The 13723-nt window shown below is 43.9% G+C and overlaps 1 protein-coding gene across 1 annotated transcript in view; it reads left to right on the top strand.

Annotated features, from left to right (window-relative positions):
- gfra4a (GDNF family receptor alpha 4a) overlaps positions 1–13723 on the top strand; it is a 184991-nt gene that overhangs the window by 159553 nt on the left and 11715 nt on the right. Inside the window, exons 5-6 of the mRNA XM_084045749.1 lie at positions 1504–1613; positions 3246–3380. Of these exons, the coding sequence (XP_083901875.1) occupies positions 1504–1613; positions 3246–3380 (245 nt within the window). The remainder of the gene's footprint in view (positions 1–1503; positions 1614–3245; positions 3381–13723) is intronic.

Genomic DNA, 13723 nt, shown 5'->3' with positions numbered 1-13723 from the left:
TTATCTGAATGTGGCAACAAGGCTATTTATTGATACAGGAAAGCAGGTTTTATTTCAATTTTAAATTCAACCTCAGCAACAACCACAATTTCTTCCAAGTCTTTAAAACGAATTAGGATTCCCAGCATGCATTTGGGCATTACATTCTATAGCGGCAGAAGTGTGTGTGTGTGTGTGTGTGTGTGTGTGTGTGTGTGTGTGTGTGTGTGTGTGTGTGTGTGTGTGTGTGTGTGTGTGTGTGTGTGTGTGCGTGTGCGCGCGTGTGTGTACTGTATACACACACACACAACATAAGTGGATTTATTTTTTCAATTATTCAATCATTTCAATACAATTCAGTGTGCTATTGTTGCCTTAAAATTTAAATAATTCCATATTGCCAGGTGTAAATATGCTTAGTTAAGAAAATATTTTGCTGTGATTATCTAAAGGCCTCCAGTCCACCAGGCCTTGTCTCTCTTGACAGTGAATGGTTGCCGGCGTCTAATCTAGTCCCACCTTAAATGTCAGGAAGACACAGAGCCTCACTGTCAGAGCTATTGATCACACATCATTCCTCCTCTTCTCTCCTCTCCCTGCTCCCTGCTGTGGCCTCGCTGTGGCTGTCGCTGCCCATTCACGATACTTTTACACACGCACGCACGCACGCACGCACGCATGCACGCACACACACACACACACACACACACACACACACACACACACACACACACATACACACACACACACACACACACACACACACACACACACACACACACACACACACACACACACACACACACACACACACACACACACACACACACATTATTACAGTGCAGTGACCAATGAAGTAAGAGATGTTGAGATGATGTGGAGATGGTAGCATCCTGAACCAATCTCCCGTTAGCAAATGCCAGTTGTAACAGCCAGGGTGCGATGATGAAGATCATGCCATGTTCATATAATACGGTAGCCTGCAGTAGTCTCTCATGATGAGGGACAGAGGGTGGGCTGCCGACTGATAGCCCACCCTCACAAAAGTTGGGGTGCGTAGGTACTGTGGTAGGGTAGGGATGAGGGGGGCTGACATGGGTGGATGGGGGTATTCCATTATCCAGCCAATTCATTTGCCTAATCTGGAGGCCCTCTGCCAGAAGCCAGCAGCACACCGGAGCTCGTAATAGTGGAGCTGAAGCCCCCTGTCTTTGCCCCTCATTACAGCCTTTACAGCTTGGCAGCCTTCCAGTAAATGACTGACTGCATGGGGTGTGTGTGTGTGTGTGTGTGTGTGTGTGTGTGTGTGTGGGGAGGGAGAGTGGAGAAAGAGCGATGAGTGGAGTTCAGTGATGCACCGACAGTGTGGAGAGGAAGCAAGTCTGGGTAGCTGGGGTGGGTGGGTTACGCACGCAAACCCACTCGAGGAGTGGGAATCGCTTGGTGCTTGGTGGCACACGCACTTGGCTCTCAGCGTTGGCCAAGCGCGAGTAAATGATGGATGGCATGTTATCACTCCCACAGGTCCCGCTGGGCTCAGTTCCAGTACGACTGCCAGCCCTCTGAGAAGGCTGCCAGCGGCTGCAAGCAAGACAACTACGGTGCATGTCTCCTCGCATACACTGGACTGATAGGTAAGGAGTGAATCTCTCTCAATGGTGTTTGATTGGTGGTGGGGTGGTTGGGGGGTTGTATTCACCCTGCTGACTTGGAATGTAATACTGCCATGGAGATCTCCCTCGTGGCTCCCCCGCTGTCTATCTCAAAATCTTGTTTTGTTTGGTTTTCTTTTTTAATTGTTATGTGTTTCACATTGTGCGTTGATGAGGAAAAACGGGGGCAATGAAGTGAGAACTGAGTTGTGATTCAGAACGCCAGGCTGTTGGTGTGTGGCCTCACTGGCCTGTGGCCAGTAGAAGTTTGTGAAATTTCTGTAAAAAAAAATCACATTTAAATTGTATATTTTGTGCGAGCCACACACCACACCCGACTACCCATCGCCTGGAGGTGATGGGAACAATAAGGGCTTCAGAGAATGAGGGGAAGGTGGCATAAAACGGGAGCACCAAACAGCCATGAAAAGAATGAATCAAGGATTGTCACTGGTAGTGCAGCTCGTTGATCGATGGAGTCAGCGGCAGGGCGCTCATCCAACTCGTAGGCATTATAAGCAGCACAATTACAAGCATCGACTGCTGTTTTGGGATGAATTATCCCTGACACACGCGGCTGAGACTGGCGAGAGCGAGCCGCTTAGCAAATGCTGGCTCATTGTAGTTGTAAAAGAGAAAAACAATGAAATAAAAGATTGCATTGTGCACAAAAGGTTGATAAGAACTCTTGGCCAAAAACAACCCCGAAAACAACAAGGTTGTTTGGGTGAGTGAGAGTGAGTGAATAAGACAGATCAGGGGAAAAAAGATGAGAGAGAATGAACGAGAGGAATGCGTGATAGAGAAGTGATTGGCCTTTGCAGACAGCTCGTTTCGAAGTGAAACTCAGGAGGGTTTTGTTGTTTAGAGCTCTGAGACCCAGAAAAATCGAAGGAGGTAAAACTGAAACTTTTGTGTGTGCACTGCAGCAATTGCAGCAATTTTATTTCCCACCAACCTCCTTAAAGAAATACAAGCTACAAAGCTGTATTACCATTCCCAAAGAATGGCTGCCAAATCATTTCCTTTCGTCAAAAAAGGGGAAAAAAGCTGTGGGCATAATAGAAATTAGTAAATCTGAGGAGTGTCTATCGACCGCTTACGAACTTTGCCCTGGGGCCAGCTGCACTTATCAAAGCTCGTCAAAATGTCTGCCCCAGTGGATCCGTGAGTCAGAAAATAATGTGAGAGTAAAAAATGCAGGACAAATACCCAGATAAGTGCTACAGTTTTACACTGCGGTTTTTATGTGTGACATATAAGGTGACAATGTGTTTGGGGGTTTGATGTTTTGCCATACTGATTTCCAATGGGATTGAGAGGTCAGTAAGAGGGCAGTGTGAAAGCATCCACGCAAAAGCAACCAGCTGCTGTGGTCACCTCGTTTTGTGTGCCTGTCCCCCTCTTGTGTATCTCTTTGTTTCCCTGTCTGTGTCTGTTTTTCTCTCTGCTTCTGTTTTTTTCCTTCTTTGTGTCTCTTCCTTTTTGTCTCTGATTCTCTCTCTCCATTTCTTTCTCCTCTCCTCAAGCACCTGACTTTGTGTCTATTTAGTTATAGATTTTAGCTGTCTCTCTCCACCTCTCTAACCTTCTCTTTTTCCTCCTGTCCTCCAGGAAGTACAATAACTCCTAACTACCTAGACAACTCTACATCCAATGTGGGACCCTGGTGTTCCTGCACCGCCAGTGGCAACCACCGGGAGCAGTGCAACGACTTCCTGACTTTCTTCCATGACAACATCTGCCTGAGTGAGTGACACCACACCTGTCGAATTCCCGACACCTGCCATTTGATTACTTAGTCAGTCCACTTTCCACAGTCAGTTTACACTCTCCACACATTATCCACCACTGCACAAGGACTGCCCTCGCCTCTCCCCCTTTCCTCCTCACCATATGCCCATATACTCATAACATCAGGGATCTCCATATTTGGCCATAAAAGGGACAAGGACAGACATAGAGATCTCCATATGGGCATAAAAGGTAGACAGACTGACGGTTACAGTGGGTACTCTGGCAGGTATAACGAGTATTGCAGAAAAGGGTGGGGCATGCATTCCCTATTTTCATTGTTCCCAACTTGCATCGTACCCAAGTAGGGTTACATGTCACCTTTCCGACATGTCGCCTTTCCGACGTTAACTGACCCTATACCTAACCCTAACCCTAACCTTAACCGCACGCGGAAGCCACTAGTCGGAGTGGCGAGATGTCGGAATGGAAGGCGGTTACCCCCAAGTAGACCGGCGCCTGACAGGCACAGGTCTAGTCTTACAATAAATGCACGGAATCTCTGTACGTCTGTAATTCACGTACCCGTTCAGACAGGTAAACAATACTCTGTTACAAGTAAAAGTCTGGAATTCAACATTTACTTGAGTAAAAGTACAAAAATATTGGTATCAAAATGTACTTAAAGCACCATAAGTAAAAGTACTCAAATGTTTGAAAATAGCAGATCTACAAGCGGATCTACAAGCTGACAATGCGTCGCGTCGCGATGCATTGTTGCTACAACAATGACATCCGCAATGACTGTTACCCATTAGATATGTGGCCGATTCTAAAAACGCCTTCTAAATCCTGATCTGTGTCTGGTGTTCCAGGTCTAAATGGTTTAATACAACAATGACATCCACAATGACAGTTACTACAACAGTGATATCACAGTGACAGTTACAACAGGGATATCTCAATGACAGTTACTACAACAATGACATTGACAATGAACATTACTAAAGCAATGACATCACAATGTTTATTACTAGAAGGAAGAACAGAAGGATACCTCCAATTCTACACACTGACGAAGGCTGGATAGCAGAAACGTTTGTTCTTTCTTGTAAAGACATGGATAGATAAAAGAATACTCACTCTTGCCACTGAGTGTAGGGTGACCACCTTTAAACAGGCCCATTGAGGGACAGATGAACCCGTTTCGCGGGGGGGGGGGGGGGGGGGGGGGTCACGCAGCGCGCGTGCATGAGGACCCTGCGCGTGCGCGGTTCTGGGCCGATTGGGTTCGTTTTTTTCCCAGTTTTTGGTTTCTTTATTTCGGTTTTAGGGTTAGGATTAGGGTTATGTTATTTAATTCTTATTTTTGCCTGATTTTTTATTTTTTTTCATATCTTTGGATTTTCAGGACATTGCTCTGCTTATGCGGGACGCGGGACAGAGGGTCCAATTTCGGGACTGTCCCGCGAATTTCGGGACGGGTGGTCACCCTAACTGAGTGCGACCCTTCACTCGTTTAAATTACTAGAACAGTGACATCACAATGATAGTTCACAATGACCATTACTACAGAAGTGGCATCACAATGGCATACTGTACATAATACATAAGAGTTAAGACTTATAACAAATGAACAGTACACACCTGGAGCTGGAAGATCCATCATTTGTATTTATTCAGCACTATTGTTAGCCACTTCAACCCTAGAGTCCCTATTCTGGGCATTTCATAATAGGCCAACATTCTGTGAAAATAGGCAAACATTCGGCAAAAATTGCAGATACGACCCATTGTGAGCTTGTAGATCATCTGTTTCTGGCGACAATGTGCGCAGGCTTTAAGTGGTTGGGTTATTTGTGATTGCCAAAAGTGTATATACTGTATGAAAGGAAAAGGCCTGTGTGAGTGGCAGCATGAAGGACAGACCAATACAACATTGAAAAGCATCCAGCTGCTGTCACACAGAATTGGATCAGACAGCAGAACAGCTGTATTTGTTTGTTTGTTTGGTTGATTGAATAAATAATATGTTAGGTCATTTCTGATACATTAATACAGTAGCAAGATGTCAGGCAGCACTGCTGCTGTTAAACACAAAACTGTAAGTTTAGATCATCAAAATAATTAAATATATCATATGTAGTTTACATAATCCACAGCTGGTGTCACTAGAAGTAGACATTCTGTACAATATGTGAGAGCAGCAGTACGTTAACCACTTATGCCCTATATCATCGCTGTCGGGCAGAAACCTCTTATCTCCATATTTTAACTTTTTGTGTTTTTTCGTAAATTAATGATTTATGATCAAGTAATTAAATAACTTGATCATATCATTGAGCGTCACACAAAAGCATCAAAAGTAGCAGATCTGCAAGCTTGAAACGCAGCTCGAAACTCGTTGCGAAGCGACGCATTTTCAGCTTGTAGATCTGCTACTTTTGATGTTTTTTAATTCTGAAAAGTAACAGTTTTGGACATATTCGGTTTTCTACGAGCTCACAATGCGTCACATCACGATGAGCTTGCAGGTCTGCCGTTTCGCTATTTTGAAAATGTGTATTTATTTATTATACTTATGTTCCGCCTTTTTTAATGACATGCCCAAATGAGGGAGGCCAGGAGGAAAGTGGTTTATGCCAACAAAATGGTTTGTGGGGCAGCTGTGTCTCAAGTGGTAGAGCAGCCTTCTGGGAAACGCTTTGTGTCAAAGTGTCCTTGAGCAAGAAAGTGAACCCCTAACTGCTCCCAATGAGCAGGTTGGTGCCTTGCATTCTTGTCTGCGCTGTCAGTGTGTGAATGTGTGAGTGAACCGCTGAATATCATTGTAAAGAATAAGTTACAGCAAGAGGTGACAGACCAAAAATATCACAATGACTCTTCCAAACCAACATATTTGTCTGTATTCAGAAAACATCTGTATTTGTGTGTGTGGTTATTTATGACAAGTACGATCACAGGAGACCGCCAGCCTGAGTCATAGTGCTGGTGGCAGATTAATGACATTACAATGACAACACTTATAAACTGCAGCTGGTATCTTGCTGTCGCATAAAAGAGAATCCTTGTGTTGCGTAGTAGTTTATGTTTGGTTGTGTCATGTTGTCAGATTATTATGATCAAAGACAAATGTCTACGTGTGTGTGTGTGTGTGTGTGTGTGTGTGTGTGTGTGTGTGTGTGTGTGTGTGTGTGTGTGTGTGTGTGTGTGTGTGTGTGTGTGTGTGTGTGTGTGTGTGTGCGTGCTCACACAAGCTCAATGATCGGCTCAACGTTTAGCTCAATGACACCAAATGGAATAGCCTACTTATAAAACTACTGCACTGTTGTGTCAGACTTTGATATAAATTAGATCATCATCTTTGTACTTTGTTTTTGCAATACAACAAAAGTCATTGAGGATTACAGAAAAACAAATGAGTCAACAGCCATACAATGTATATGTAATGTGTAACAGCTGTGAAGACATCTAAGGAGAATTAAATTACTCTTTTTGTTTATCTATGATCATTTAGGGGCCGTGTACCTAAATGATTTTATTGGCTCTGCCAATGACTTTCTGTTATGCAATTCTATGGTAAAGACGCGGTGGAGCGCTCCTCTTCCCAGCATCGCCGCCTTGTGTTTCAGAGCTCTCTGCGTCCAGCCTTTTTTTGTTTAGCGCTATGGGCGACAATAGCTCAACTTTTGGAGAGGAGTGCCGCTCGTCATTGACACATTGATTCCCCATTGCTGTGTCTGACAACCCGGTCATTTACGACCTGACTTTGAATTGTTACCACAATTCCATGAGAAGTCCATGTTTACCGTTATTTTGGCTAGGCTATTTGTGCTAATAACACAGATGATACAGCAACGGTTGATAGTTTTGAACATTGCAGGCGTACTGTAAATGAACACTCAGTGTGTTTAGTAAGAAGCGCTCTGGACATGGCTCCTTAGTGATTTGAACAACTATGGGAATCAAAAAATGTATCTTTTCTCTATAAATACAGGAATGTCTGTCTGTCTGTCTGTCTGTCTGTGTGTCTGTCTGGGTCCACTTTTTGCCTGTACTGTATAGAGATCCCCCCATCTATTACTGACATAATAGAGATGCCTGATGTCACACTACAGTCCTGATGTTATAGACTGGCCTCTAAGTATTCCGAAAATGGGGACACCATAGTACATACTGCAATTGTTTATCTCATTCTAGAAATACAATTTAACCCCCCCCCCCCCCCCCCCAAGTGGCGTGTCTCTTTTCACAAGTGTACAATATTCACCAAAATATCATAAAAACTGGAAGTGGTATAATTGCTTGCTAATGAGCTGCCAAATGAGTCAATGTTGCAGCTGTGATTTCTCAAACTGGAAGGAAAGGACACACAAAAACGTTTGCTGTTAAAGGCTCTTAGATTGATAAAAGTTGAACTTTGGGAGAGTGTGAAAAAATCAATCTGTTATATGAAGGCCCATTCACATTGTCGTGCCAAAAAGCTTTTTCATCTCAACCGAGGCTGATTTCCTGTCCTTCAGAGTCATGCACGGCCGACTGTGACATTCAAATGAATTGAACTCTTATGACTCCCCCCCACCCCCCCAAATCATTGAACTTTCACCAAGCAGCCAATGGCTTTGCAGTAGGAAGTACTAGCAACTGTTAGTCCATACATATACTGTAAAGGCCATAAAAATGTCTGTCCTTTGAAATGAAGGATGTACTGCTCTTTATTTCAAAAGAGATAAATAATTGATAGGTTACAGTACATTACATTATACTTTATTTATACTTTAAAAAGAGAGGCAGTGATATCATCATTACTGATTCTTGAGACGTACTATAGGCTAGTGTAAGTTGTGCTGTGTTTTGAGTAGATCTTTGTATATGTTGTGTGTGTGCACCAGCGACCAAGGTGGATGTGCATAACAATTCCATTTTGACTGACATCACAGGCTGGCCACAAGTACAAGTTCCATATTGGAGCCCCACCATTCCCACGTGGATCCCGAGATACATGATTTGAGTTTTGGGGATTTTGCTGTGTGGGTGCACAACCTTGGACTCCATCCCCTTGTCAGAACATTTCACATTCATTATATTTCACACCCCATGTTCCTCTCACTCATTCCATCTTATAATAGTAATAATTTATGCTGGGCAGTGGAGTTTTACTATTCTATTTTGAAAATGATTACGAAAATCAGCCTATTACTCATTACTCAATGACAAATTAAATGAATGACATCCTTTATAATGTTGTCATTCTCTAAGTAACAGCCTTTAAAAAGAGCAAATTACTTCCATAACATCTAATAATGGACAATTTAGCTCTGATGTCAGTAAAGTATTTAGTCAGAGCCGGTGTCATTTCTCCAGCAGTAGCTGCAAATCTAATTTTCAAAATGAAAACTCCTTATGCACAGCCTGCATCTGGAGAGGTTTCTCTGGGTTCGTAAACAAGACAAGCTACTCAGCCATGTTGACTGTAAGCTCCTCAGAGACCTGAGGAAACAAACCTCAGCCTGACTATCCTCATTTCTCAGCACAGGGATCCAAAGAGGAAAAACCTTCTGCCACACTCTGTCTCGCTCTCTGCGCAAATGGATTATCTCGGTTGAACGGCTTTCGGCATATACGAACGTGATAATAAGGACGAAGGCGTTTCTAATGGGAGAGAAGATTTACAGACCAATGGCGTGCATTAGCAGTACGCTCCCAATTGGAGTTAAATCCCGTTTTGCCAGATTAGGGCAATGTCAGGATGGTGAAGGTGATGGTGGGGTGTACATTATGATTCAGCAATTGCAAGTTCTTGCATATGAATTGATAATTGTGGAAGACCTGCACTGGAAGAGTTTGCAAACATGTTTTCCTTCTGCCAAGAAAAGATCAAATTTAATTACACCCCAAGGGCAAATTCAGTTGTTACAGCAGCCATTAATAGAATACATAAATAGACCACAACAGAAGGATCAGCATCTCAATATAATACAGACATCTCAAATCAGCTTAATTAATAATCTTTAAATATGAAAAGCCATCTGAGGTAAATGTTCACATTACTGTGTAGCACTAGCAATAGTCTACACCACAAGTTCTCAACTATGTGTGAACTTCATTTCCTTTTGAAATGTGATGAAGTCGTCAATTCAACATTTTTAAAACATGAGGCACAGCAGCAGCACAGTGTGTGCATTAATGTGCGTATTAATAATTAACACCTCACAAATGGGGTGCAATGTAGTTTTAGTTTTATACTGTGTGTGTGTGTGTGTGTGTGTGTGTGTGTGTGTGTGTGTGTGTGTGTGTGTGTGTGTGTGTGTGTGTGTGTGTGTGTGTGTGTGTGTGTGTGTGTGTGTGTGTGTGTGTGTGTGTGTGTGTGTGTGTGTGTGTGTGTGTGTGTGTGCGTAAACAGTACCTACTGTGTGTTGAACATAACAAAATGTAAACAGGGTGCAGGATACAGAAATACACCAGATTGCCCAAAGTGCAAAAGTGATGACCAGGAGGCTGACAGTGCTCTGCAGCTGTGACCGCTTCCTGTGGAGAGGATGCTCAGCCACCCTCCTTCTCCACCACCACCTCCAAGGTGTCAGGCCAAAACCACACTATACAGTACATTACTGTACCCCTGGACCGAACCATCTCGCCAGAGCCTTCCTCTCATACATTGTCTCCCACTCTGTGTTTCTAGTGTCTGTCATAATAAAGTAAAAATACAAAATAAAGTGGAGCTACCTACCAACTCTCCTTGTGAGCGGCAGGAAGTCAAAAGCCGTTTCAGAAATGTCACGCTGACAAGCTTCAGTCCAGCTCCCACTCGGTCCCCTTAATAATCAGCTCAAACGGAATTGAAAGTTCAGGGTTAATTGTGGTTAATTGTGTACAGGTGTGTCTCGTCGTAATGATGGAGCACCTCTTGCCTCTTTCACCACCGCCTGATCAATATTCAGGAAATGAATAGTGCCTGCCAAAATGTGTTACTCATGTAATCACAACGTAGCGAAGTTGTTATTAAATGTTTTAATATAGGGAATGCCTGACGCGCCTCCTGCTGAGGCAATGGCTCCTGTTTAAGATCTAAATCACCGTTTCTGTAATTTAAATGCAGCCTCACCTTTTTCTTCAGTGGTATTTTGTTGTTTTACAAGTTAAGCGGGCACTGTTTTCTATGGCGAGCCCGGTTTGGTTTTCGAGCGCTAGGGTCCTATTTGCTTACTTGCTTGCTGAGACAGGACTTCAGCTGCCCTTTGATGACTCTATAATTGAGCGTAATTTGGTTTGCTGCCGGCAAACTAATGAGGTGGACAGAGAAAGAGAATAGTGCTGGGAAGAATGCAGCCCTTTGCAACCGGAGGAGGAGGAAGCAGAGGAGGCGGATTGAAGGGGGGGGGGGGGGGGGGGGGGGGTTAAAAACATCCCTTTCTAAAGTGTGTGTGTTAGTATTTTTAAAACAGCTGTCACTGGTAGCACTTACCTCCTCATCACAGCGATAATAACCAAATTGTTATGCAGAAAAACAGGCAGGCTGTCAGCTCTGGACTTTTCTCCTGTCTTTTCCCTGAAAGCTTGAGTGCGTTGAGGGGGAAAAAATAATAAATAAACAACAACAAAGGACAGATGGAGGTTAAACGCATATTCCCCTCAATTATTTTAAATTGTTTTGTGTATTCTGTGAGTTGAAATGATTGTAGAACCAAAAAGGAAAGGCACAGCAGTGCAGTGCAGTGAAGGCAGGGTGGAGTTGTGCAGAAGAGGGGGGACCGGGGAGATGGACTCTCACAGTCTTCTGGAAAGCCCACCCCGCCGCTCCACCGTACCCAGCTGTAATCAACCATGGATGTGTTTGCTCTCATAGCGTCGCAGCTCCAGGGGGAAGAACTTGTGGAGTCATTGCGGTGGGGCCTTCCCTCAGGGAAGTCGGCAAGATGGGAGATGGCGGTGCGCTTAAACAGCCATGTCCAAACATTTACAAAGGAAACTGTCACAACAGCTTACTGCAAGATATCAATTGGCACTTCATCTCTCTGTGTGTCAGCAGGGTGGCGGACCCACTGTGGCGAGCAGCTGGAATAGCCCCCTCCCCTCTCCCTCTCTCTCTCTCTCTCTCTCTCTCTCTCTCTCTGTCTCCCTCTCTGTCTCCCTCTCTCTCTCTCTTCCCATCTCTTTCTCTCTTCATCTCATCAGTCAGCCTGCCAGCAGTCCCTACTTTGCACGCTGCAGAGCTCTAACTGCACGCTTTGCTGTGAGACGCAGCACACTTCTCCACCTGTCCCAGCACTGCTAATGACCTGCAGGGCCATTAGCTTGGTGGTCCACAGCCATTAACCCACACTGTGTGTGTGTGTGTGTGTGTGTGCGTGCGCACTCATGTATGCACACGTGCGTGTGCGCGTGCGTTCATGTATGCACACGTGCGTGCGTGTATGTACAAGATGTGTACAGTATGTATACAATATATATGTGAGTGTGTGTAAATACAATACACAAATGCAAGCCACGAGGCTTCCCAACCATAGTGCACAGACATATATGGCCCCGACCACACACGCATGTGCGGGCACCCACACGCGCACGCGCTCATGCACACGTGCACGCGCTCATGTTTGGTCAATTTGGTTTATTGAAAGCATGACTGTTAAGATACTTTTATTGTGTTCTGGCTTTTAACATTTGTTTTAGTTTATCCCTGACACACACACACACACACACACACACACACACACACACACACACGGATAGTGATCCATAAAAAGATCTATTCTGTCCCTATCGGTTTACAACTCGGACGGCACAGATTCGACTAGCAGAGCATCGGCCGGTCAGCGCGGGCACTCGCGCCTGGTGATCCTCCTCATCACGCCGCCTCGCATCAAAGCCCCGCCTCGCGCCGCCGCGTCCTCCTTCTCCTCCTCCTCCTCCTCCTCGCGAAATAAACCCTGTCTCGAAAAGCCCCGCCTCGCCCGAAGCCCCGCGCCTAAAAACAAGCGCTCCGTTTTCAATTTCCCTGGTTCTCCAATTTCCCTGTGACATATATATATATATATATATATATATATATATATATATATATATATATATATATATATATATATATATATATATATATATATATAATGTTGTATTGTCATGCTACTGGAGGGGGTAAGTCAAGGCTCTCTCCCCATCCATAACAGTGGTGGAAATTGTTGTTTGCAACGCCAAACGTCTCCTTACCTGTTGAGGATGGATCAATGTGTTATGATCCTGTGAGAAATCAATGGCAGTGTGTCACATCCAGATACTCTAGTCAGGCTTTGAAATCCCATTAATAATAACCCGCCGACTTGCTTTTCCCTGGAAAAGCTGGACACGGGTGAAAACATGGAACGTTTATTTTTTTCGTGTCTGAGCCCCTGCATCCATCATAGAGCATAAGCTGTGGTGATGTTAATTGATGAATCTCTCTCTCATATCTTCATTTGAGTATATTTTAATTGAAGTGACTTTCATTGAAAAGTAACTGCCGCTGAGTATCCCATTAGCAGAATGAAAATGAATGCTTTTGGAATATTAATATGTCACGTGATCGCAAGTCATTCAGGCTGTGGTAGATGTATGGCTAAAAGATATGATGGAGGACCTATGGATGGCATCACGCCATGTAAATTCACTTACTATACATTTTTTATCCAATTTATGAATGCACATACTGTTCTATTCCATTCAAGTCATACCGTATACGCTTTACAGCTACTGTATAGAGGAGTTTCTTGGAGAGATAGGTTAGGGTTATGTTGCTTGCTTGGGTCAGAGATTCTAAACGTGGGGTCATGGGAAGGTGACAGTGGTGTCAACACATTGAAAACTGATAAAAGAAAAAAATGATAAAGATGTGTTGTAAATGTATTTTCTAATAAATGTAATTATGACGCTTGTAGATCGGCTATTTTCAAATTGCCAAGTGATTAAACAGATTTTGATGCTATCCTATATTAAAATTGCCTAGAGGGTGTGGACGGTGGACGTCACAAATGTAACATACAGACCTGCGAGGCACACCGTTGCTCCGATCTGCACCAAACAAGGCACAAACACTGTTCAGTGGTCTGCCATCAGAACTCTGTGACCATTGCTCTGATCAGTGCAATATAGGGCTGGATTTGAAAATATAGGATTAACTCATTTTGCTGGGGACCCCTGGGGGTCACTTTGGGCCCCCAGGGGTCACTTTGAGAACCACTGCTGTAAGACCCTCACCTGTGGAATTACATGTACCCCAAACCTAGTCTTCATCTTGTGCCTCTCCTCTCAGCTTATGCTGAGATCACAAAAAACTACTACACACAAGAAGCAAATTCATATTCATAGATCAGTGGTAAGAATGCGTG

This window comes from Gymnoscopelus microlampas, assembly GCF_963454915.1.
Source record: "Gymnoscopelus microlampas genome assembly, chromosome: 20".
NCBI lineage: Eukaryota > Metazoa > Chordata > Actinopteri > Myctophiformes > Myctophidae > Gymnoscopelus > Gymnoscopelus microlampas.
This window is presented reverse-complemented; position numbering and strand designations above follow the sequence as displayed.